Source organism: Protobothrops mucrosquamatus, unplaced genomic scaffold (assembly GCF_001527695.2).
Source record: "Protobothrops mucrosquamatus isolate PMUCROS unplaced genomic scaffold, P.Mucros_1.0 scaffold1025, whole genome shotgun sequence".
Classification (NCBI taxonomy): Eukaryota; Metazoa; Chordata; class Lepidosauria; order Squamata; family Viperidae; genus Protobothrops; species Protobothrops mucrosquamatus.
In genome coordinates, this window is record NW_015387260.1 from 58761 (window position 1) to 84029 (window position 25269).

The 25269-nt window shown below is 41.9% G+C and overlaps 1 protein-coding gene across 1 annotated transcript in view; it reads right to left on the reverse strand.

Annotated features, from left to right (window-relative positions):
• Window positions 1-23650, reverse strand: part of SPRYD3 (SPRY domain containing 3) — a 44900-nt gene extending 21250 nt beyond the window's left edge. Inside the window, exons 1-5 of the mRNA XM_015819948.1 lie at window positions 23520-23650; window positions 21801-21876; window positions 20139-20263; window positions 19463-19598; window positions 18479-18670 (exon numbers count right to left, since the gene is read on the reverse strand). Coding sequence (XP_015675434.1) covers window positions 18479-18670; window positions 19463-19598; window positions 20139-20263; window positions 21801-21876; window positions 23520-23647 — 657 coding nt within the window. The 5' untranslated portion in view covers window positions 23648-23650. The remainder of the gene's footprint in view (window positions 1-18478; window positions 18671-19462; window positions 19599-20138; window positions 20264-21800; window positions 21877-23519) is intronic.
• Window positions 23651-25269: the final 1619 nt, after the last annotated feature.

Below are 25269 nucleotides of genomic sequence, written 5' to 3' on the forward strand. Positions count from 1 at the left end.
CCCCCCTCCCCTTTCTTTAATGGGAGAAATAAGGTGTTGTCCTTAGGGTCATTTTTCATGTTTTGCCTAATACAGGTAGTCCCCAACGTACGAGCACAACTGAGCCCAAAACTTCTGTTGTTAAAGTGAGACATTCGTTAAGTGAGTTTTGCCCCATTTAACGACTTTTCTTGCCAGAGTTGTTAAGTGAATGGCAGCAGTTGATAAGTTAATAACCCGGTTGTTAAGTGAATCTGACTTCCCCCATTGACTTTGCTTGTCAGAAGGTCGTAAAAGGGGATCACATGACCCCCGGGACACAGCAAAAGTCATCAATATGAACCGGTTGCCAAGCACCTGAATTTTGATCACGTGATTAAGGGGGAATGCCACAAAGATTGCAACTCTGAAAAACGGTCGTAGATCCTGTTTTTCAATGCTGTTGTAACTTTGAATGTTCACTAAACGAACTGTTGTAAATCGAGGGCTACCTGTAGTTTTGCTCCCTGTCTCAGTTGAATGGCCACAGAACTGCTTAGAGCAGAGGCGCCAAACTTTTAGGCACCAGGGACTGGTTCTGCGGGGAGAGGTTTGTCCGCGGACCGGAGGGGGCGTGGTTTCGTGTGCTGACTGCATCCCACGGGTGGGGCTCCACTTGTTTGCGCGCGCCCCGTTGCTGGTCCCAGACCGAGTTTGGGGACCTCTAGCTTAGAGTCACTCTGGGGATGAAAGAAAAACAAAACACAGACTCGATTCCCCCAAATGCGACTGAAATCTCCCCTGTGATTTTATTGGTGGGCTAAAAATATGCAGCTGCATGGATAGAATTAGAGTGAGGTTGCAATGCTCCTTTGGCTAGGTAGAAAAGAATAAGGTTAGGGTGAACTTGCTAAACTTTTATGGTCAGCCCCACGGCAGGCTAACAGCATTGTTGTAATAGAGATAAACTTGTAAAAGTTTTTTCTTCTTTCAAAAAGCACCTTAATCCCCTTTCAATGACAAGCCTTCTATTCAGACATCAAAAGCCAGGCAAGGCGGAATATATGAGCCAGCCTTCCCAGCCCCAATTTCTTATTTGTGCTACAAAGTCCGATCCCAGGAAAACACACTTGCTCTATCTTGTCAGTGTGCCAAGCATATACAGTTTCTTAAACCGGAGGGAGGATTAAGTATTCCAAGAGTCTTATTTTCTAGTCCCTATTGTTTTGAAGATAGCATTTCAAAGCCTACATCATGTCATGGAGCTGCTAACAGTTGAAGAAGCTCAACTGCATCACCCTTTATGCATTGCTCCCGATTACTAGAATCAGGATTGTATTGACAATGTGTCCAATGCTTAAGTGTTTTTTTTTTCAGGAAAGAAAATGTGCTAATAAAGTATCCGGATTGAGTTTTGTTAACATTTCCCCTTCCCTTTCCACAAACAGCATAAAGATCAGTGACTTGAAAAATGGTCCACTAAGCAGAACTACCATGCACAATAAGTTGATGTTTAGGGGGAAAAACAGGTTTCTCTGTGTTTCCTTCCCTCTGAAAAACAACAGACATTTTCTTTTGCCACATAACTCTTATTTTAACAGTACAAGGGTCTGTAGGGGAAAAAAAAATCATGCTAACCCCAGCAAATTCTGGCAGGGTTCATCTGCACAAAGCAAACCAGCATAAAACCTGGATAGGGGAGAAGCAGCCCAAAGACAACTGTTGTACCCATGCCAACAGCACAACAAAATAAATGAAAACTGAGGCTAGAATGAACATTGCATAGAGAAGGAAAGTGTCATGGGGGGGGCGCTCAGTGATAATGCAAAATGGTTGGGATATTATACTACTATGTGGCTAGAATTTGGAATCCTGGTGTGAACCTTGGGGGAGGTTTTTTCCCACTGAATCACATTACAATTAGCTTAGGCTTGACTTGTAGGGTCTGTACAGGACCGAGTCTCAACAACCACACAGAAATGGTTTCTCAGTGTGTTCTTCAGGAATGTAGCCAGTCTGGATCACAATTCTAGATTTCATGCTCAGTATGCATCCTGACACTTGAGCCTGCTTAGTTCCTGCAAGAGCAGGCAAATTCTGCCACCTCATCTGGGTCATCTGAAGTGTGTGTTTTGTCTGCTGGTCATACCAGAAGTCTAATTTGAAGTTTGGTGACGGATCAGAAGGGGGAAAAAAAATTGCTCACCTTCCAATTCCTACAGCAGGGTGATTCTGGGAAAGGCGAGGGCTCCAGGCTATTATAATCCAGACATGCAAAATTCCAAGAGACCCAGATTTGCAGAAACAGACAATCCCGTCCAAGAGATGTGGGGCAAAATCCAAGCCCACCTCCCACTCCGGACGTGTGCCGAAAACCCACACTCAACCTTTGAAGAGCTGCCCTTTAATAAACAAAATATTAAAATTGTCCGAGAGAAGAATTCAAGTTATGCATTTTATTTTTCCATCAGCCTGGTGGAGGAGGGAGGAAGGAGAGAGCAGTCATGGAGTTCACATGGTTGAAATGTGCGCTGCTAGATGGAGGACGGAATGAAGGAAGAGGAAAACGTCTAGCAATTCTGCTTCTCTACATCCTATAAAATGTGCAGAATACATAGCCTCTAGATTAGCGGTCCCCAACCTTTTCGGCACCGGGGGGGACCGGTTTGCTGGAAGACAATTTTTCCACAGATCGGGGTGAGGGAGAAGAGGAGCGTGCAACCTAGATCCCACGCAGACGCAGTTTACAGCAGGGTTCGCTTGCTCGCTGCTCACCTCCAGCTGTGGGGCCCAGTTCCTAACAGGCCATGGACAGCGGCTGGACCAGGGTCCAGGGGCTGGGGACCCCTGCTCAAGATCAGCCCTTCTCAACTTTGGCAACTTTAAAATGTATGGACTTCAGTTCCCAGAATACCCATGCTGACTAGGGAATTCTGGGAGTTGAAGTCCATGCAGATGAAAGTTGCCAAGGTTTAGAAACAGTACTCTAGATCAGTGGTGGCAAACCTATGGCACGGGTGCCAGAGGCGGCACTCAGAGCCCTTGCCTCAGTCCTAGGCCTTCAGCTGGGTTTTATAAAACCTTTTCGGTTTAGGCCTCCGCCGACGTGTACAAAAAAAAAAAGGTTCAATCAATCAGTCAATTTCAACTTCTCGCAGGGAAAAAAAAAGATCTTGCAAAGTTGGAATTGATTGATTGAACTTTTTAGTCCCACCCAGTCTGCTGTTACCACCGCAGCCACGCCCACCCAATGGGCCACACCCACCCAATGGGCCACACCCACCTGGCATTCAACGATGCATAAGTGGGTTTGGGGTTGCAGTTTGGGCACTCGGTCTCTAAAAGGTTCGCCATCACTGCTCTAGATGTTGCTGAATTGTATCTTTCAACCTCCCTCTCCAGAGGTCCAGCTAGCTGAGGTTGTTAGAAGATCTGGCCCCAAACATTCAGAAAGACCAAAGATCTCCACCTCCTGCCTAAGGGGCTGCTTCAAACAATGGCAAGAAGGGAGGGTTTCCCTAAATCACTCCGGCCCTTATATGAATTAGCTCTAGATCAGACTAAACAGGACATGTTTTTAATGTTGTGCTCAAAGCCCAAAAGGCACTTTTTCCTTTCAGATTTGATTCTGGAATTCTTCCATTAACCCACCCCAAACTTCTTTTAGGATATTAAATTTCAGGTTATGTGACCTTGTGGTGCAACAAAATCCCACCTTGGGAGAGTTTCTGTGGAGGGTTGGTTGGTGGCGAGAGGCACTTCTCTTCAGGAACAAATTGCCAAGCTTATCTACCTATCGCACACCCACCACTGCACACTCTCCCGTGGTCGTTCCCTACTCTCCTTCATGGATACACACCAGGCAGAGATCCCGTGTCTGTCCATCCTTTCTCAACACAAAAGTCACAATGGACATGGCCTTTGCAAGATCTTGAAGTATACTGGATGGGAATTTAGCACACGTGAGTAAAATTACTTTAAGGAGACAAAAAGAAAAAATAGGAAAAGAATTCACCAGTATTCAAATATGCATTGGAAAGGGATGTGCTATAATTGCACAAAAAGAGTTGAAACAAGAGGAAGAAATTAAAAAGAGGGAGAAATTTTGAAATCGGGGAAGGAGGCAGAGTGGAGCACTTGCCTTGTCCTGTGGGGTCATATAACATACACAAGCTAGCATGAGCAACAATGAAGATACACAGAACGGACGTTTCGTTTCGGAACTGGGGATAAGAATTACCTTGCTGTAAATCTTAATCTAGTTTTCTTTCCCCTCTGAAAAGGGCCAAGGCAGGCACTGCAAATAAACAGATTCTATCTCTCTGAACTAAGAAAAGCATTGCCGGCTTCTCTGTGAAATCTGGTAAGTGAAATATACATTCCTAATGAACGTGGTCGTTTTATTCAAGCTTTTATCTTGGTTAATTGCAATGCTAGACACAAAAATTGGGTCTTGCAAGCCTGCCTCTCCTCTAACCCCTTAGCCCAAGCCTGCACCTCCGCCACTTCATATTAAGTTGCAAGCAGACCCACAACTATGGAAAAGAAAATTCCATCCAAAGAGCTTCTTGAGGGAACTTTACTTTCAACTCTAGTTTATAAGGGGAAGTTTCCAGCAGACAAAGACAAGAACACGATGGCCAAGCAAGGACGAGTCCAAGACAAACAAGTGAACCTCTAAGATAAGCAGATGCAGGCCCCGCATTTTGTGCTGGTCATATGAGACCAATCCTCGGCCAACAGCAGTTGAAGGAACTTAAACCTGGTAGCATATTCCGGATTTAAGCCAAGCAGGGTGGCCAAGTTAAATCTGTCCTTAATATACCCCGAGTCCAAGTCCAAGGTAGTCTGAACGAGACAGCAGACCCAATTCTAAGCCAAGAGATAATTTGTTCAATTGATGTGTTGTTGAACTGGTTTTGGTAAAGAAATATGCAAAGCTCTGAGTTGCACGGATCTTAAACCAACTTTCCATCAGCCTGGCCCTGATACTCTGAATCTCCACATTAGTGCTAAGGATCAGGGTAAATCAAGCACGAAGCACAAACCAGCAATGCATTTATAAAGTAAGTAGTGTTTGCCGAAGGAAAAACCTGAAATGCTTTTCATTTCAGAGCCACTGTGATCTAACGATTAAGATACCTGGCTAAAAAGTGGGGGACCATGAATTCTAATCCTGCCTTACCCGTGGAAGGCAACTGGGTGACTTAGGACCAGTCACTCCCTCTCGGCCAATCTACTTCACAGGGTTGTTGTTGCGAGGGAAATAGGAGGAAGGCAAGTTGGATAATTGTGAGCTAGTTGAGCTATATTTGAAACCATCCCTGCAAACTCACTTATAAAGTTATCTAGAAATGCATAGCACATGCCGTAGCATAGCATACCTACCAATACATAAAATATACATTTTTATAACAAATAATCTACACTACTACCTAACAAATGAGCAAATGTAGCTCAAGGTCCACTGATCAGCCAAAGAAGAATCAGAGTTGCTGTAGAGCCGTTGCTAGGGTTTTGGAAATGTGCTGTTTGCTGTTGTTTCAAATGAACAAGTCTCCAAGGGAGTGACATGAATTCAGGATTATGGGATTACAGACGGAAACATGGGAGGATGCTTTTCAGGACTTCCCCTCCACATCCAAATCTCTCTGCAAGGAGAGCTGGCTCTTTTGATCAGTTTCTTTTATATAGGTAGGTATACATCTTCAACCAGAAAATAATCCCACAATTGTCCTATATCTCATTCAGTATGAGCTACAGAAGCCTCAAATTAAATGTCAATCTATTTAGCACCATATTTTATTATTATGGATCTTACTGTACTTGAGTTAGCTGGGGGGGAAAGGACTTATTCTCTCAATTAGAAGGAAGGTAGTTTTGCATGACCATTACTTCACAAATAATAAAAATTGGGCTTTCAACTGGTATAAAATGTTTCAGAGGAGGAGGAGGAAGAGGAGGAGTTTAGTTTCTTGCTGCTGTCATTAAAATGGAGTTGGCAATCATTTATTTATCAAATTTATATAGCCCATTTTGTATGATCTGAGGGCTGCATGGGTTCAGTAATTCAGTCTTCATTGGCATAAGAGGGCCTTGTCCAATAATATTAGCAGGTAAATGGGACATTTTCAGAGGGCAGAATCTGTTCTTTTTTAAATAAAAATGAAATAAAATAAAAGTGAATTGCCAAAATGAAAACAAAACACCCCTGTAATCAAATATTTGCCACTCAACGTCAGGGCCAAGATCTAAGAATATTTGAGGGCCCAGATGTAGTCTAGGGGATCATAGCCTGCCTATCTGCTTTCAGGCTAGTAGGAAGTTTGTTAAAGTCTTGAAATTAGACAAAGTTTTCAATGACACCACAAGTCCGAAGAAAGTCAACAGGTAGAGAGGCCAGCTACAGAGGGCACCACCTAGCCACCATTAGCTGATCTCAAAAAACCAAGCAAGGCTGGAATTGGTTAGCACTTGAAAGAGGGACCATCAAAGGTCCTGGGACAAGCCACTTCTGTATTATTTGCCAAGAAAACTACATGGATATGTCCAGGAAGTTACCAGGACTCAAAGGAAATTTGACCTTCAAACTTGGCAGAACTTGGTCTTTTTGAACACAGGATGTTGGGTTTTGACTTTCATTAAGCCAGCTCTTCTATCTCCCGCTGGAAGAAAAGAAAATGGAACACTATGTGCTATTATGTAGTTTCTCTAGAGGCTACCTGTATTGTCCTGGAGAGCGATGGGCAGGCAGACTCTACACAGCAGCCTACTGGCTAACCACTTCAGTGCTTTCAGCCTAAGACGGAGGTATTAGGTACCACATTGTATGTATATGCATATCCCTTGATGATTTTTCCATTTTACCTCACATTTCGGTACCGATTCCCAGGTGGTTCCTTAACAGATAAGAAATATTTTCCAAAAACATTTTAAAGAACACATTCATGTGTTACATCAAATGCCAGGCTTTAAATTCACTGCAGTCTTTCTTCCAATGTAACCAATTGTATAACAGTGTTCTGAAAGAACAAACTGCATCTTTTCACGGCCGGAGCTGGCAATCTCCCTAGCTTCTAGAAAGCATCTAGAAAGCATAAACACAGATGTGGACATCCAGTGCCCAGTATTAGTCCGATACAAAAAGCTGGATGTGATACAGAGCCTGTGTTGCTTCATACATGTATTTTCTCTCTTGGACAGTTGCAATATGATGAACCTGTAAATTGATCGATTCATAGGTATAAAGCTGATAAACGATCACCCAATATGACACGCAATACTTGCCAGACTCAGAATGATCACGCTATCATTCAGTCCGAAAGTCACTGTTAAAATTCTGTAAATATAGGATCCAGGCAACTCATAACTACTATACTTCTTATGTGAATTTATCTCACGTTCAGAAATTCCTCCAAAATCTTATTGCTCTTAGTGATAGTATAGATCAGACATGTCAAACACAAGGCCCGCGAGCCGGATGCAGCCCGCGAAGTGGTTTCATGTGGCCCGCGAAGCCATCCTGGAAACAGTGAGGGAACGGCCCCCGCTGCCTTGGCCCTGGCCCAGGCCACTTGGGAGCCAATGTACAATTTTGTGGTGGCCCCCTATGCTGAAACGCATTCAGTCTTAGCTCCATAAGCCCCCCCCCCGGCATGGCCTGAGAGGAACAGTGAGGCTCCTCCAGTGGACCATGCCTCGGCACTTGCCCCGGTCCCATCCCCTTCTACCAGAGACCCTCAGATCTATCCCACTCCTGCCCAGGCACCCTTGACGCGAACGATGTAGAGCTGGCCACACCCACCCTGTAGGCCACACCCACTACATCCACGCCCACCCAGTAGGCCGTGCCCACCCTGGCCACACCCACCCGGCCCCCTGAGGGCAACCGCAATGCTGATGAGGCCCTCAATGAAATTGAGTTTGACACCCCTGGTATAGATAATACTATAAGGAAGTGGCTGGCCCATCAGTTTTAGAACTGTCTCCTTAGGACAGATTCTCCCAGTGCCAAGTTTGGTATCTTTTAGGCACTTGATGAAAGCCCTTTTCCATTTTTTTATGAGCTCTTTTCTTTTTCTTTCTATCGTATTGGTTCACTGGGGTGCTTGAGTGTCCTTTTGTTTACAATTATTGTGGTTTTCTGGATTTAATGCGATGCAGCCTTTACCATTATCTGTACAATCTCTCCCTCTAGGACAATGGAGTGTGTGTGGGGGGGTGGGGGTGGGCAAAAAGCATAAACTAGAATCACCAGAGAGCATTATTAAAGCAGAGCGTTTATGAAGTGCAGTAACAACCAGACAGCACAGGACAGAACTGGTAACAGGCAAACTGACTCAAAGAGTCTTGGTTGAGGGGAAGAGCTCCCCACAAGCCTATTTTGGCTCAAAGCTTGAACTCCAATCACTCTTTCAAATCTTGCGGAACAACAGGCTCCCCAGAAAAAGGCCGGAATGTCTCCTTGGCAATTCTTCAAGCCCAGTTTTACAGATGTTGTCTACTGCAAAACACCAGATGACAGCCTGGTTTGTAGGCAAAAGAGCTGCAGTGCTTTCACCCCGGTGTGAAGATGGCTCCTTCTCGGGTTACAGCCCAAGAAGCTACTGGAAGCCTAGATTTCAGAGTCAGAGCACATGCCTGGGTCAACGTTGACCCAGAGTACTCCCATAGAAGAGACACAATGACTCACCATCTGAATCTACCCCTTTGTGCTGGGAGTTTCCAAGTGTCAAAACACTTGCACGCAAGACAGCTGGGAAGGGGAATGACTCACTGAGAGAGATCTTTTTGGTGCCATAACATTTTGACCGTAATATCGGCTCTGCCTCTTCCTCCTTCCTCCATTCTACTTTCCGATGCCAAAGAAATAAGTCCTCGTACCAAGTGCAAATAAACCACCTCATTAACTTCACTGGAAGGCTCATCTAGGTACGGTCACCGCTTGACCGGACTGCTTATTGTCCTCTCACAAAGAGAGCAAGATGTTGGCAGAAAGACAGCAGAACCTTTTACAAACACAATCTGAAGATTCACGTACCAAAATGTTCTCTTGCACGAGGTGTGCCCGCAAGTCAGCTTTGCTGGGAATGTGAGACACACATTTGACGAACAAAGAAATGTGTAAATAAACTGTCTTCAAATTAAAAAAAAAAAAAAAAAAGAGCAGAGCGAGGAACATACAGAATAGAACCACAATGAGCTTGCGTTGAAGTTGTTAAGAAGTTCTTACAGGTAACTCAGTCCAAAACACATAGCCCAAATGTAGTGTGAAGTGATCCAGACCAGGATGCTGCTATGTCCTTTTGCTGGTGAAAAACAGGCAGATCGCACATGAACACGACAGAAAGACTAGAGAAAAAAATCTCCAAAGAAAGCCCGAGAGGTTACAACTAATGGAAACTTTTACAGTGAAGAGATCGCGAGACCTGTTCGATATTAATGGTGCAAGGACAACTTCCGACTAAAGAAAGTTAGTCCGGGTAGCTGTTGTGCACAAAATTTTAAGAAGAAGAAGAAGACGAAAGGGATTTAAGGTCCCTCTAACGTCACTGTAAATTCTAATACATAATTTTTTTTAAAAAAAAAATGTGCACAACCTTTAGCACTCTACTCACAGATAAACCCTGGTAGTCCATTGAGACATAAAAGGAGAAGGTAAAATTACAGTCCAATGCAATTAAAAGCCTTAGCACACCAAAATATTTACAAAGCACTCTCACGTAAGCAAAACATAGCAGTTAGAGAAACTGCCTTAGGCAAAGCAGTTGAGGACAAACATATGAGAAGTACACATGGTCCTTTCTCCTTTTTCTTCCTTTAAATATTTTCTGCATTTTCTCATGTACAGGTTGCAAAAGGGAGGAAAATTACCGAGACCCACTCCAGCACTGCCTAATACAGTGGTTCTCAACCTGTGGGTCGGGACCCCATTTGGGGTCGATCGACCATTTCACGGGGGTCGCCAAGCAAGGCTGTCCGCCATTTTTTTTTGTCCGCCAATTTTTTTGTCCGCCATTTTTTTCCCCTTTTCCAGCGGGTGCCTTACCTCCCTTGGGCTGGGCCAGCTAGTGGTCGGCCTGCTCCGTCTCTGCCGCTTGCCAGCTACGCCTCGGCCGGCACAGGGGGCGGAACCACGCATGTGCGGCGCTCCCGGGCAGGGAAAGTCCTCGACTTACGACCGGTTGGGTAGTCCTTGACTTATGACTGGTTTAGTCCTCGACTTACGACCGGTTTAGTCCTCAACTTACGAACGGTTTTGGTCGCGGCATTAAAAAGGTTGAGAACCACTGGCCTAATACTTTTCCCAATTGGATGCGTCATGCTGAGAATTGGGAAGTGCTAAAAGTATCCGTGGATGCAAATCTGTCTTGAATTCTATCCTAACACATTCGTGGACAAGCTTCCCATTCTAGCAAGGTCTGAATCAGTTTCCACAGCACTGAAAAATGGGTGAGGATTTCAAACCGCTTCACCATTTTTGCAAAATGAGACCCACAATTTCTCGTGCCTCTTAGATACCCTCTGTAGAAAGATAGGATTCCACGTAGGACACCAATTCCATCTTGGAATGCCATCACATCTGTTGGCTTTCAAAATGTGTTGCACTATCTCCCTTAATTCTTCAGGTAGCTCAACCTATAGCCGTGACGGTTGAGTTTATGAGAATTGAAACCCAACAGAGTTGGAAGCTGCAGGTTGCAAAAGTCCAATTTATAAGCTAAAAGTGAACTCATTCTTCTCACGGACATCTTTATTTGACCATATCAACAACACTTATTCATAATAGAGAGAGATCAACCATTTCAGAAGAAATTTTTACAAAAGTACAATACTCCTCCACCCACCTCCCCCAAAAAACCTAGTGAGACTTCAGTATGTTACATAGTTATAGAATGCTGATGTCAGGGCTGGATGGAAAATACAGCAAACCAGGAAGGACAATGATGTATCCAGAAAAAAGAAGCATGGCTGGCTGCCAGCCCAGATTCAAGCATTCTGCATTGCAACACTTTATTATATGGGACCGCTTTGTTTAACTTAGTGAAGAACTGAACAACTTTCTATAAACTAGAGATTGGCTATTAAACAGATATCAGATTCCAGATGATGTTAGAGTCTGCTTATAATATTGCAGAGTTATTCGTATGTATTACATTATACCGATTACAGTGTCTTTCTCCATACTTTAAACACGTAACGCCTGAATCTGAACGCTTTAAATAGTTTGACATTTACTGCAACCGTTTTTTCTGCAGCTTTTAGTGCTAGGGTATATAGCATTTAAAAAAAATTGTAAAAGATATTTTAATAGCTCATTTATGGTATTTATTGCTGTTAAATACCTTAAGCTGTTCAGTGGAAACTTAGGAGGAGTGGATTATAAGCATTTGCAAGGATTATAATTTTATTACTTATTTTGTAGAGGCCAATCCCTTCACCCATTCTTTACATATGGGGCCAAACTGCTCAGATTATATGAAACCACTAATTTGGGCGGGTGAGTGGGTGGATATAAAAAAGCAGTACAGTTTTATACTACCTTTCATATATATATATATATATATATATATGTTTTCTGAGGTTTTCGCGGGTGTTTGTATGTAGGTCTTTAGTTATTCGGGTTTTCTCCCGCGTAGAATTAAAAGTACCTTGGCGACGTTTCGTCGAAGTCACATTCGTCATCTTCAGGCTGGTGTCTTCAGCTTCGTGCTTCTAAGAGTGGTGTGTGATCGCAGCTGTTTCTTCCTTTTAACTGCCAGTGGGGTTGGAGCTGATTGGGTGGGAGCTTGGCTGTGTTCTGATTGGGTGGAGGTGTGTTCTGATTGGTTAAGGAGCCTGGCTGTGCTCTGATTGGNCTTTCGGGCTCTCCAATGTTGATTACCTTTGAAAATGTCACTTCTCTAGCGCTCTGGACAAGCTATAATTACCACGTTCCTGTTGAAGGCTGATTTCTTTCAATCAGGCCCATCGACAACACGTGTTTTAAAATTCTTCTTCTTCTTCTGCTTTCCCTAAATTCCAGGGAGATTGCAGTGACATTTAAGATTATGTATTATTTTTTTTAAAAAAAAATGTGCACAACCTTTAGCACTCTACTCACAGATAAAACCTGGTAGTCCATTGAGACATAAAAGGAGAAGGTAAAATTACAGTCCAATGCAATTAAAAGCCTTAGCACACCAAAATATTTACAAAGCACTCTCACGTAAGCAAAACATAGCAGTTAGAGAAACTGCCTTAGGCAAAGCAGTTGAGGACAAACATATGAGAAGTACACATGGTCCTTTCTCCTTTTTCTTCCTTTAAATATTTTCTCATGTACAGGTTGCAAAAGGGAGGAAAATTACCGAGACCCACTCCAGCACTGCCTAATACAGTGGTTCTCAACCTGTGGGTCGGGACCCCATTTGGGGTCGATCGACCATTTCACGGGGGTTGCCAAGCAAGGCTGTCCGCCATTTTTTTTGTCCGCCATTTTTTCCCCCTTTTCCAGCGGGTGCCTTACCTCCCTTGGGCTGGGCCAGCTGGTGGTCGGCCTGCTCCGTCTCTGCCGCTTGCCAGCTACGCCTCGGCCGGCACAGGGGGCGGAACCACGCATGCGCGGCGCTCCCGGGCAGGGAAAGTCCTTGACTTACGACCGGTTGGGTAGTCCTTGACTTACGACCGGTTTAGTCCTCGACTTACGACCGGTTTAGTCCTCGACTTACGACCGGTTTTGGTCGCGGCATTAAAAAGGTTGAGAACCACTGGCCTAATACTTTTCCCAATTGGATGCGTCATGCTGAGAATTGGGAAGTGCTAAAAGTATCCGTGGATGCAAATCTGTCTTGAATTCTATCCTAACACATTCGTGGACAAGCTTCCCATTCTAGCAAGGTCTGAATCAGTTTCCACAGCACTGAAAAATGGGTGAGGATTTCAAACCGCTTCACCATTTTTGCAAAATGAGACCCACAATTTCTCGTGCCTCTTAGATACCCTCTGTAGAAAGATAGGATTCCACGTAGGACACCAATTCCATCTTGGAATGCCATCACATCTGTTGGCCTTCAAGTGTGTTGCACTATCTCCCTTAATTCTTCAGGTAGCTCAACCTATAGCCGTGACGGTTGAGTTTATGAGAATTGAAACCCAACAGAGTTGGAAGCTGCAGGTTGCAAAAGTCCAATTTATAAGCTAAAAGTGAACTCATTTTTCTCACGGACATCTTTATTTGACCATATCAACAACACTTATTCATAATAGAGAGAGACCAACCATTTCAGAAGAAATTTTTACAAAAGTACAATACTCCTCCACCCACCTCCCCCAAAAAACCTAGTGAGACTTCAGTATGTTACATAGTTATAGAATGCTGATGTCAGGGCTGGATGGAAAATACAGCAAACCAGGAAGGACAATGATGTATCCAGAAAAAAGAAGCATGGCTGGCTGCCAGCCCAGATTCAAGCATTCTGCATTGCAACACTTTATTATATGGGACCGCTTTGTTTAACTTAGTGAAGAACTGCACAACTTTCTATAAACTAGAGATTGGCTATTAAACAGATATCAGATTCCAGATGATGTTGGAGTCTGCTTATAATATTGCAGAGTTATTCGTATGTATTACATTATACCGATTACAGTGTCGTTCTCCATACTTTAAACACGTAACGCCTGAATCTGAACGCTTTAAATAGTTTGACATTTACTGCAACCGTTTTTTCTGCAGCTTTTAGTGCTAGGGTATATAGCATTTAAAAAAATTGTAAAATATATTTTAACAGCTCATTTATGGTATTTATTGCTGTTAAATACCTTAAGCTGTTCAGTGGAAACTTAGGAGGAGTGGATTATAAGCATTTGCAAGGATTATAATTTTATTACTTATTTTGTAGAGGCCAATCCCTTCACCCATTCTTTACATATGGGGCCAAACTGCTCAGATTATATGAAACCACTAATTTGGGCGGGTGAGTGGGTGGATATAAAAAAGCAGTACAGTTTTATACTACCTTTCAAATATATATATATATATATTATATATTTTAAAGAAATACTGTTCTTTAAAAAAACAAAATGATAAGCAGACAGAGCCTTCTAGGCATCACCTGAGTAAACTCAGGAAAGTATGAGCATCAATTCTTTGCCCCTCACTCTGAAAACAAATGAAAACATTTAAGCCAAACCCTCAAAAAAAAAAGCACACAATTCTGCAAATGTATAAATATTCAAAGGGATTGCCTCCTAAAGTTTACACAAGATAGCAAATGATCTTCAACTTGTGCCTTGTGTTGCTATCCACAGAAGGCCCCATTTGTAACTAAGAGGAAATACCGGACAAAGTTTTGAATGCAAAATTATGGAAGATATTCCAGTTTGCAATTTTACACATAAACTAAGACAGCTCATATATTCATTTTTCTTCATAATTTCATTTTCTTTCATAGGCAGATACAATTCACATCTATGATAAAGGTAGGGGTTTTTTTTCCCGCATTGCTTAATTCATAGAGTCTGCATTAAATTTCACTCATTATCTTAAAATTTTAAATCACAGATGAAGAAACTTTTTGTGTGTCTCCCATTATTCGGCTCAATTTCACCTGACAATTTCCTAATGAATTTCATTTCATAACTTTTAATTTTTATGCCATTTTGAAATATCTAATGACCGAACTATGATTGCATGACAACATAGATTTAAATATGAATATATCTATTTTTAATACAATTTGGGCGAAGATATCAACTAACAAGAAGTAAACAATATGCCAATCAAGGAACTACAAACTCAGACAAACGAGCTGAAAGTAAATAATAGCCTAATCAAGGAATTAAGACCACTCCCATCAACACTGATAGGGCAAACCATTAGTTTATAAAATAGAGAAAATTCTACTCCGTTTTAGCACTGATGATGTTACCTAGTTCGGTGATGAAACATTTGCAAGAAAACAACCGAGCTCAGACAACCCCAAGACCCCACAAATGTTCTCTTCTATCAAAGACATAATTTAAAAAATGTATTTCATCCAGCTCACGTTGCCTCTTTGCTCTTCTCAATGATACAAACCTGACAATGCCACAATAAAGACTGAAGGGATTTTTCTATTTTTAATGCAGATGATTAAAAGATTTGCTGATACATATCAAACTGCTAGCTATAGGGAGGCTAGCTTCTAAAAAAAAGCTCTTATGGCTCTTGTAGAAAGGTTAATATAAAAACAATATTCTGATGTTTAATGTTTCTTCGGCCCTGCCGTCTATCCCCCTCAAGTCCAAATTCTTTTCTTTGAGCTATGACTTTGTAAGACAAGAACTTTTACCTGTAAAATCAGCAAGTTTCCATCACTGGCTGCTTTCTTAAACAAAGAGACTGCTTAAGAGGGATAGAGGTCTATGTTGACAGCCATGCTGCATACATTTTAGTGTTTGATGCCAGGTTTATGACCATCACAGAAGACAGACACCAGTTTTTCCAATAAACCAAGAATCCTAGTTTCTGCATCAAAAAACACACCTATAAGAGCTTCAAAGAACTCAGTAGATAGGAACGATGGCAATGCCACAACAGTCCAAGTAGTCCTCGACTTACAACAGTTCATTTAGTGACCATTCAAAGTTACAATGGCACAGGGAAAAAGCGACCTATGCCCGTTTTTCACACTTATGGCCGTTGCGGCATCCCCGTTGCGGTCACGTGATCAAAATTCGGATGTTTGTGTCCCAGAGCCATGTGATCAACTTTTGTGACCTTCTGACAAGCAAAGTCAATGGGGAAGAGCCAGATTCACTTAACAATGTGTTGCTAACTTAACAACTGCAGCGATTCCCTTAACAACTGTGGCAGGAAAGGTCATAAAATGGGACAAAATTCACTTAACAAATGCTTCATTTCGCAACAGAAATTTTGGGCTCAATTGTGAGGACGATCTGTATCTAGCAACATTTAAAAATGAGAGGGCATCCTTACTTCTTTAACTCCATGCTGTTAACTCCAACCCTCCCCAACCACTAATTATAAGTCCATTAGAAGGTAAAAAGACAAAGTGCATATTGTTGGACGTGAGGATTAACACATCTTTTTCTCTCTCACTCCCACTGCCTCACGTACATTTTTATGTTTTATAGCTACAAGCATGTCCTTGCAATCTCTGGGTAATGCCAACTGGAATCTCTGATGATGCCGGATAGGAACTCTTAGTCATTTTTTCCAGTGCTCAGGACCCAAGTCATTTGCAATTTCCTTCCCTTTCTCAAGACTTGTAAAACCCACAGCACTCTGTAAAGCAGTGGAAATAAATCACTTTTAGCAAATGCATGTGCAGCTCTATTATGGTGCCTCCATAAGGGACATTCCCATTCCATAAAGGCTCCCGGGTTTCGGACTAGGAGGAATTCGGCAGCAAGATACACCAAAAGACTAAAGGAATAAATGTCGGTCCGTAAAGAGCAAGGCTCCCGGTGAGCCACAAATGAAGAGGAACACCCAGAGAGCCTTTGCAACATGTGCCCAAAGCAACACCAAGTCACTAGCTGGATCTGACCGGCGTAGGATTATGTCATCGTGTCTATCCCACAGTCTCCAAAGAAGGGAAAAGCCCACTTTTCTCAGCTCCCCACTGGGATTTCAGAATTTTTACACAAGCTGCCAAGCATCAATTCGAGACCACAAGAGACAGGACAAAATGTTTTTAAATGGGAGTGAGAAAAAATCTCAGAGCACCAGGACAGAAAGAAGCAGCTGGCAGCCCGTGGACGTAGTCAGAGCCCCAGGAGAAATGCCGGGTGACCTCCCGGCTGCTAACCCACTCTCTGCTTCTGGATGCAACTCTGCAACAGGGAAGAGAACAGCAGGCCCAGGCACAAACAGTTCCCTTTTGGACTTCAGCAAGCTGTCAGGGCAAGCCAAGATCCCCGTCTGAAAACAGGGCTCGGATTTGCCAGGAGAACTTATCTTCCGTTAGCACCTACGCATCCCGCTCTCACAATGCAGACAGCTACCCTTTCTTTGGCTTGCCAATGCTGCACTTCAGAGTATGAGCCTAAATTGTCATCTTGGATGGCAGCCAATGTATTGGCAGCCAACCCACTTCTTTCTCTTATCATAAGGTAGCTGCTCCATCAACAGTGTTGAGCTGCAGAGAATGTAATACACAATGAGAACCACAGGCCCCATGGAGCTGCACACAGAAAACCAGGAACGTGCTCTGGTTGTTTCACTGTGTGTGTTCCACAATACTCCGGAAACCATGCATGAGAGGTCCTGATTGATCCTTCTGCTGGTCTAGGCATGACAAGAGCCCACAAAAGTCATGCTGTTGCCTAGATGGCCAACTCCCTGAAGTTATTTATGCCTTTCCCTGGAGCATAAAAATCCCCTCCCTCTCCCCCCCCCCCAAGATTTGTATGGAGATTTCATCCTTAGCTCTTATGACTAATGAGGGAGGCCTACAACTACATGCTTCAATCTCTTCACCCTTAAGAGGTGTTTCTTCTATTCAAAGTCCCAGTCACTCTGAACAGAAACCTGACATGCTGCTCAGATCAGCTAAGGTGAGGAGGGGAAGGGGGGGGGGGGAGAATGAATGCAAGTGGAAGAGAAGGAGACAAAGTGATTGGGACTCAGCCTTTGTGGTTTCATCTTCTGACAGGGAACTCGGCCCAAAATGGGACTGGCTGTGCCATTTCCCCACCTTATGCCTTTCTCTACTACACTGTATAGCAGGGGCCTTCAAACCTGGCCCTTTTATGACTTGTGGACTTCAACTCCCAGAATTCCTCAGCCAGGCAAGCTGGCTGGGGAATTCTGGGAGTTGAAGTCCACAAGTCATAAAAGGGCCAAGTTTGAAGACCCCTGCTGTATAGAATCGCAAGCCTCCCAGAATCACTTGGCTGAGATGAGCAGCTATAGAAATGGAACAAATGAATGAACGAACAAATAAAGGAATAGACTTAAGTTTGGGAAGAGTTGCCAGCTCTGACTTGCAAGAATATGGGGGTGGCATACTCTGAAGGCAAAAATAAAAAATAAAAATGCATCCTTTTTTCTTACTTGCCATCAGACTCTTCCCTCTGTAGTGAAGAGAACAGAGTTTTTCCCCTTAACTCTGCAGCATCTTCCACTGCCTCCAAGATACTTAGTACTGTACACACAAAGCAGGCCTTAAGCAGAGAAACTGTTGATGCCAAATCACAGAATATACCTCAAAAGTTAATTTTAAGTAAGCTTCAGCACACAACACCTTCCTTCTGATAGTTCTGTCTTTGTTGTTTCCTCAGGAGCAAAACCCCCCATCACCAAGAATACATTCTGGACCATTGAATGTAAAAATGCTAACAAAAAATAACCCATTTTCCTTTTCTAGAGATCAAAGATCATGTGTATGATAACATGTTGAAGGATGAGCACTCTCATGCTCACAAACACAAAACAATATACTCCAGTGGATTTTTTTTACTCAAGGGCCACAGAAAAGCTCCCACCCCAGGTTCTGGCATTCTGCTTCCTTCCCCAAAGATGCTCACTCACTGTGCCGCAGACTTTCACGTCATGCAGTCGTCCCCATTCATCCTCATAGCTATCCACCATCATAATGCTGTCATCTTCCTCTTCACTGCCCAGCTCTGCATGGAGATGGAGCCGGACTTCTTCACCCAGTGAATGCATCCCTACGGCTGGGAAGAGACCTTCTGGTGAGAGTGGCATTATTGTTGAGCCCACCTGTTAAGAGGAGGCAACAGTTACATAGATTAGATCAGTTTAATCTATCTAGGTAATCATACCAAAAAGCCATTCTACAGACTGTACAGAATGAAGTAGCAGAATTAGCTGGCAGAGATCTTGGGTTGTACCATTCTGGACTGCAAGTGGAGGGGGAGAAACATAATTTGAATTCTTTCATCCAATTAAAAAAGAAAGATGCAGATTTTTTTTCCTGGTATGGCAAGTTTCTTATACCTAAGTATACAGTCCTTTTGAGTGTGAAACTATTTAAAAAAAATGCAAACTAACTCATTATTTGTCGGCCCTAATTTGTATAATCCATAGTTCTGTCACATTCACATTCTATTTAACTTTGGTAGAATGGTTTCAAGAATGACATGCAGGAGACCCTGGATCAAATAAAATCCTAGTCATGATTTTAAGTGGATTACTTTGGGGAAGTCACTCAGTTTATTGGGGTGGAGGTGGGAACATGCTCATCTCTCATTTATGTTCTATGTTCACTTACCCTCCCAACTATTTCACTTGGAGTATAAGACAAGGTACATGAGATTCCCAGGCAGCTGTCCCATCAAAACACCAAACCCAACCCACATATCCTTTGGTTTAGCAACATTGCTGCAGTAGGTACCTTCAGCGCAATAGCAATAGCACTTAGTCTTGTATACCACTTCAGAGTGCTTTTACAGCCCTCTCTGAGCAGTTTACAGAATCAGCATATTACCTCCCAACACTCTGGGTCCTCATTTTACTGACCTCAGAAAGATGGCAAGCTGAGTCAGAACTTACCCTTTTTCCATTTTTGGTGAAGAATATCTGTGCTGTCTGGACTTCAAAGGACACTGGCTCAATCCCACAGCCTATCCGGTCCCCAGAATTGCATTTTGTCCCAAACTGACGTCCCTTGGCTCGACCATTGTAAAGTCTGGATAAGGCAAATCTCAGGTAAAATCTCTGTAAATCTCACAGAGAACTTTAAACAACTAATCAACAATATGCTAATGTGATATGATGCTCAATTAACAATAGTATAATTAGATCTGCTTTGTAATCCTAGAGAAGGTGCCCCTAGTTTGACAGCCACAAATCTATTTCATCTTGTTTTTCACAAGTTGAAATACTATCTTCTATTCCAGTTTCTTACACATTCACAAGATAAAACATACACACACACAAACACACATATATATATATATACACACACATACATATAAAATCTCTATTCTCTGCTAAATGCAGACAGGTGTCATGTATGCACTTTAAAACCATGGATCTTGTAGAGACTCACAGTTCTCATCCACATTTAGGCAGTCCAGCCAGTGGTCATCAAAGTTGTAAGCCAATATTTAATTGACTGTGGTTTCTTTAACTGAGGTACAGCCTGACATATTCCTTACACCTGTCTAGACAAAGCAACATACACAGGAGGAGTGTTATGTCTGGTCTGCCAAGCTTGTTAACTTACTTGCCATCATCAGCATGATAGGCAACTGAATGCGGTAGCCATCCAGGCTGATGGTCCAAACTGTAATACTGAGGCACCAGCCCTACTGCAATGGTCCCACGCACACCACTGTCCACAATTGATACCTAGAACAAGTTGAAAGAATGGATGCATCAAAACCTTTCACCCGGGCAATTTTTTCCAAGGATGATGACTATGTCTTTACAAAACATGAAGCCAAGGACTGAATATATCTCATTTTACTAATTGCCTGAACAAAATCCAAGGATAAATAATATAATGTAAGACATCCATCTCATTTGTCCCACCGAGGCAGGAAAGTAGTATTTAAAAGAATGAACTGTAAGCCAAAAAGTTCCCAGGACAACCTTTCCTGACATGAACTCTGTAGCTGCTTTAAGCTACATCACTCAACCTCCCCATTAAAGTACCCTTTGTTCCTAATCCTTACTAGAAACCTTGTGCATACCTATATAATTCTGATTTTGCAGAGGGTTTCTAGAAAGGATTCCAGATGGCAAGCATATAAATTAATTGAAAAGTAATTTAATGCATTTTTTAAAACTCGAGAGATAATTTAGGACCTCTGTAAAGCCCTGTTAAGTGGCATGCTGGTTACAACTAACAAGAAGCCAGACGGAAGGCATCAAGGTGTGGAATGTTTGTATAAAGGCTAAGAGAATATATTTTGATTAGCTGTTTTCCACATTATTTAGAACCATCTCCCCTGCACCTCTTTGCTCATGAGGATCTACAAAGCAGGCTTCTAAATACTAGAGATGGATTCACAACACAATATAGTGTTCCCGTTTTCATGATGGCAGCCAACTGCTTTGTTAGAAGTTAGAAGTTCAGTATTCATGCACAGTGGCTTATTATACAAGGAAATTATTGAACAAGGAAGTTATTTCCTTCCAACTTTCTTGCTCAGCAAAATTATCTTTCCGATTCTTCTAGGAAACCTTTTTCCTGATGATTTCCAACTATACTAGAGTTATATCTCAAAGCATTCCCAATTGTCCCACTAAGTTGGGAATTCCAGGAGCGTATTCCTGACACATCTGGAAAGTCTCAGGTTGCAAAAGCCTACCTTCAATACTGATTTATAGCTAGGGAAAAGCTGGAGAAAAGTTTCCTGAAACATTAGCAGTCTACATAAAAATTCACTGTCCAAGAGAAGATTCATAAAATGTTTGAGCTTTGCAGCTCATCTGGTCCAAGGCTGCACAACCATTTTGGGCCAAGGGCTATTGAGTGACAGATCACAGGATGTATCCCCAAATGTTGACAGAACCGGGGGGGGGGGGGAAACCCTTTCAATTATATTCTGTTAAATTTAATTTAGCTGAATGAACTAAATATAGTTCAAAGATTTGCTCCTTTATATTTAGTAATGTTTCTCTTCTATCTCATTAAAAAAAATGAACAAAAAAAATTACCCACAATCAAAGGCAACCTATTCTATAAATATCTCCTCTTGTTGGAAGATCTTTTAAAATTATTCTGTTTAGCAAAACTCTGCCTCTGTATAACCAGTATCAAATAGTTCTAAGTTTTCTCTCTCAAGTAATAAAAAGAGAAGGAAGGACAGTATGTCGGAGAGGGTCTTCGCTAAGAGTAATGTTGAAAGAGACTTCCAAGATGGTGAGCCAAACTGGTTACCTCAAAATAATTGTTGTCTTTGGTCAGCGGACGAGGAGCAACGTAACAACCAACTTCTCCAGAGTTCCCATGGTAACTGCAGAAAAGATACAAAGGTTCTCCAATACTTAAACCAAAATGTATGACATTACAAAAGGACAAAAGACAAGAATAGATATCTGATGCCAAGGAAGATACAAAGTCTAGGCCAAGGGGTCTTCAAACTTGGCCCTTTTATGACTTGTGGACTTCAACTCCCAGAATTCCTCAGCCAGCATGCCTGGCTGAGGAATTCTGGAAGTTGAAGTCCACAAGTCATAAAAGGGCCAAGTTTGAAGACCCCTGATCTAGGCTATAGATAACTAATCTTCAGGGCTCAACATTCTGTCCACCCCTAAAAAATATTTATATTTAACTGGCCAGAAGCACCTTCAAGAGAAAACAAATAACATTCTAGCCTAGGGATACTTAGTGATCCTCAATATTTGGTTTCCGAGGTTTCTGTGCTTAATAGCAACAAGAGGAATTAATCTCTCCCGAAGTCATTTCGGACAGATAATGGGAACCAGAGTTCGCCAATTCTTTTTTTTAAAAAAAAAAAAGATTTGCAGCTTTTTAGATAACAGTTTGGAATCAAAAGTGTAATGGGATTCAAAAATCTCTCTTTGAGGGAGATGAGCAGTTCAGAAATGTGAAAAATAAAATAAATATATCTTGTGTCATACTCATATGCCAATATAAGCACTAAGATTCCCAGTAGAATTTAATTATCCAAAGAATGGCAAGAAACGGAGCACAATTAAGCATTCCATCATCCTTGCAAAAGATGGGATAACACACATCCCTCCCCAATTAATGTTGCTGTTGTAAGATGACTGTAAACAAGATCTCACAAAAACTAACTAGCAAAGAGGGCTGCTAACGGTTGCTACCTCCGATTTAAAACTACAGAATTCACATTGCTCAAACACATACATACATACATAATATGAGTGTATATACTCATATGCAAAAACCCAGCAAAGAAATGCAAAATTAAACCATGGAATACTTATTATAATTTGAAACACTTATCTTCTTTTATTAGGATAAAAGAACGCTTGTAGGCATTATTTTATCAGCCTTTATGTTAGTTTATTATGGTCATATTAGGGAAGGGGATCAGCTGCTTGGACTAGTCTCTGCAGTTGTCTTTGCAGCATTTTAGGAAGTCACAAGAATGATTGGGCCCAAGGTCATCCAGCTGGCTTTGTGCCTAAGGCAGGACTAGAACTCATGGTCACCCCATTTCTAGCCCGAGGCCTTAATCACTACACCAAACTAGCTCTTATTAGGGTCACTAGAGTTAAAGATGCTTTGGAGGTTAGCCAACGTATTAAAGAAATATGAAATGATATACATCTTCAAAATCAAATCCACATTTTGGTCAGGAGACTAAAATATTCTGAAATCATTGTTATAAGAAATGCTATTCAAGCGGTTAAAATAATTTTTTGAATGTAACTATAAAACATTCTTTGTCTTTAATTGCTCATATTTATTCAATGGATTTGTTCTTCCACAGTCACTTCAAAAAACTGTAAACATTAAACCTTTTTTCAGAAAAAGGAGACATTCTAAATGTGCTTGAGTAGTAGAATATGTACTCTCCCTATGCTGAGCACTCTCTGCTCGTCATTTAAATATTTGATAGACATCCCTCATTCAAGTTTCTTTCAACATTCAAACATCACAAACTACCTTAATGTGTCTCCATCAACAAGGATATGCTTGAACCTCTCTTGGTAACGAATGGCTCGCACCTCTCGAATCTCCCGGATCCTCCTCCTCCAGTTTAAAAATCTGTAGTGCAGGTTTAAATCATCCATTATAGCTGTAACGATCTACCTATGGGAAATGAGTGTGTTTAAACATCCGAAGAAATGGCACAACACATTCCAGAATCCGGAGATTCTAGCCAGGTTGTTGTAAAACGTGGCTTTATTACGGCCAACTCCAATATTCCTTAACCTTATAGAAATAGGCAAGCTAGACCACTCAGATGCTTTAGGCCAGGGGTCCCAAACTTGGCCCTTTTATGACTTGTGGACTTCAACTCCCAGAATTCCTCAGCCAGCTTTTGGGAGTTGAAGTCCACAAGTCATAAAAGGGCCAAGTTTGAAGACCCCTGCTTTAGGCCAGCAGTCCCCAACCTTTTGGGACCGGTTCCATAGAGAGAGGTTTTTCCGCGGATCAGAAAGCATGTAGTATTGCGTGCTGCCTGCTTCCCATGGATGGGGCTTTGTTTGTTTGCATGGCCCAGTTTCTGGCATGCCTTGGACTAGTACCAGTCCACAGACCGGGGGTTGGAGATCCCTACTTTAGGCTACAATCCTGAGAAGCTCTGATCACTCACAGTGGGGGCTATGGCTATCTAAGATATCTCAAGGATTTCAACCTAATGTACTTGGTGGTAATATCAAGCTTGTATATAACCAAAATAAATTCAATACTCATTGATCCATGAAGATTCTCAATTAGATATAGATTAATAGATTTTGATTCTACTATCCCAGTTCAGTCAGCCTCCAATAATCATGAAACTACTGACACAATATATTTTTGAGGGATTATTCTAATCAGTACTATAAATATCAAGTTCTGTAATGTTACAAAAACAGATATAAATTGCACATTTTCTAAGTACATTTAGTTATAAAACCTGTTTGGGGATAAATTACTTCTCAAAACCTTGCCACTTGTATAATTTGCTTTCGTTTGCCATCAAGATTGCTCCCATTTCAGCATTTCATTTTATATTAACCTAGTGAAATTAGAATATTTGTTATTATTATACACTCTAAGATCAATAGAATGATGCTTAAAAATACACACACAAGGAAGGTAGGATCCCCAGGAAATAAATCAATGCCATTCAGTGACTTCCATGGAAAACCATGAATTTTATTTAGGTCTTCCTGGTCCACAGTTAGCATTTCAACTAGGCCAAATATTGTCTCATAATATCTTAGAGCTTGGCCAGTCCAGACTCAACTTTTTCCCTGCTCCACATCTTTTTCCCTGCTCCATGTCTTTACCACCTACATTTGAAATGTTACCTGTCAGTTTTGTTTGGGTCCTATATGCAGCTGTTAAGATCTGTCTATCCCTAGCTATAACACTACTTAGACCGGGGCATGAAAACTTTTGAAAATTAGAAACTGAATAACTTGGGAGTGAGGCTGCAATAGGCAAAGCAATATGATGAAGTCCATCTGGCAGGTCCATATCAGACATCCAGAAACTTTTCCAGATTTTGTGGGACCTTTTTTTCTTTTAAAATGTGGCAAGTCTAAGAGTGGCACAACCTTTTTCAACTTCAAATGGCAAGAAATTGCACTTCCAGTTTTCAGCAAGCAGCTGAAATGTGGCAGCTTGTTAGGATGGCTCTACAAGCCCCCCCAAAAGGGGCCTCAGGAGCCATATGTGGCCTTATTCCACCCTAGAAGTA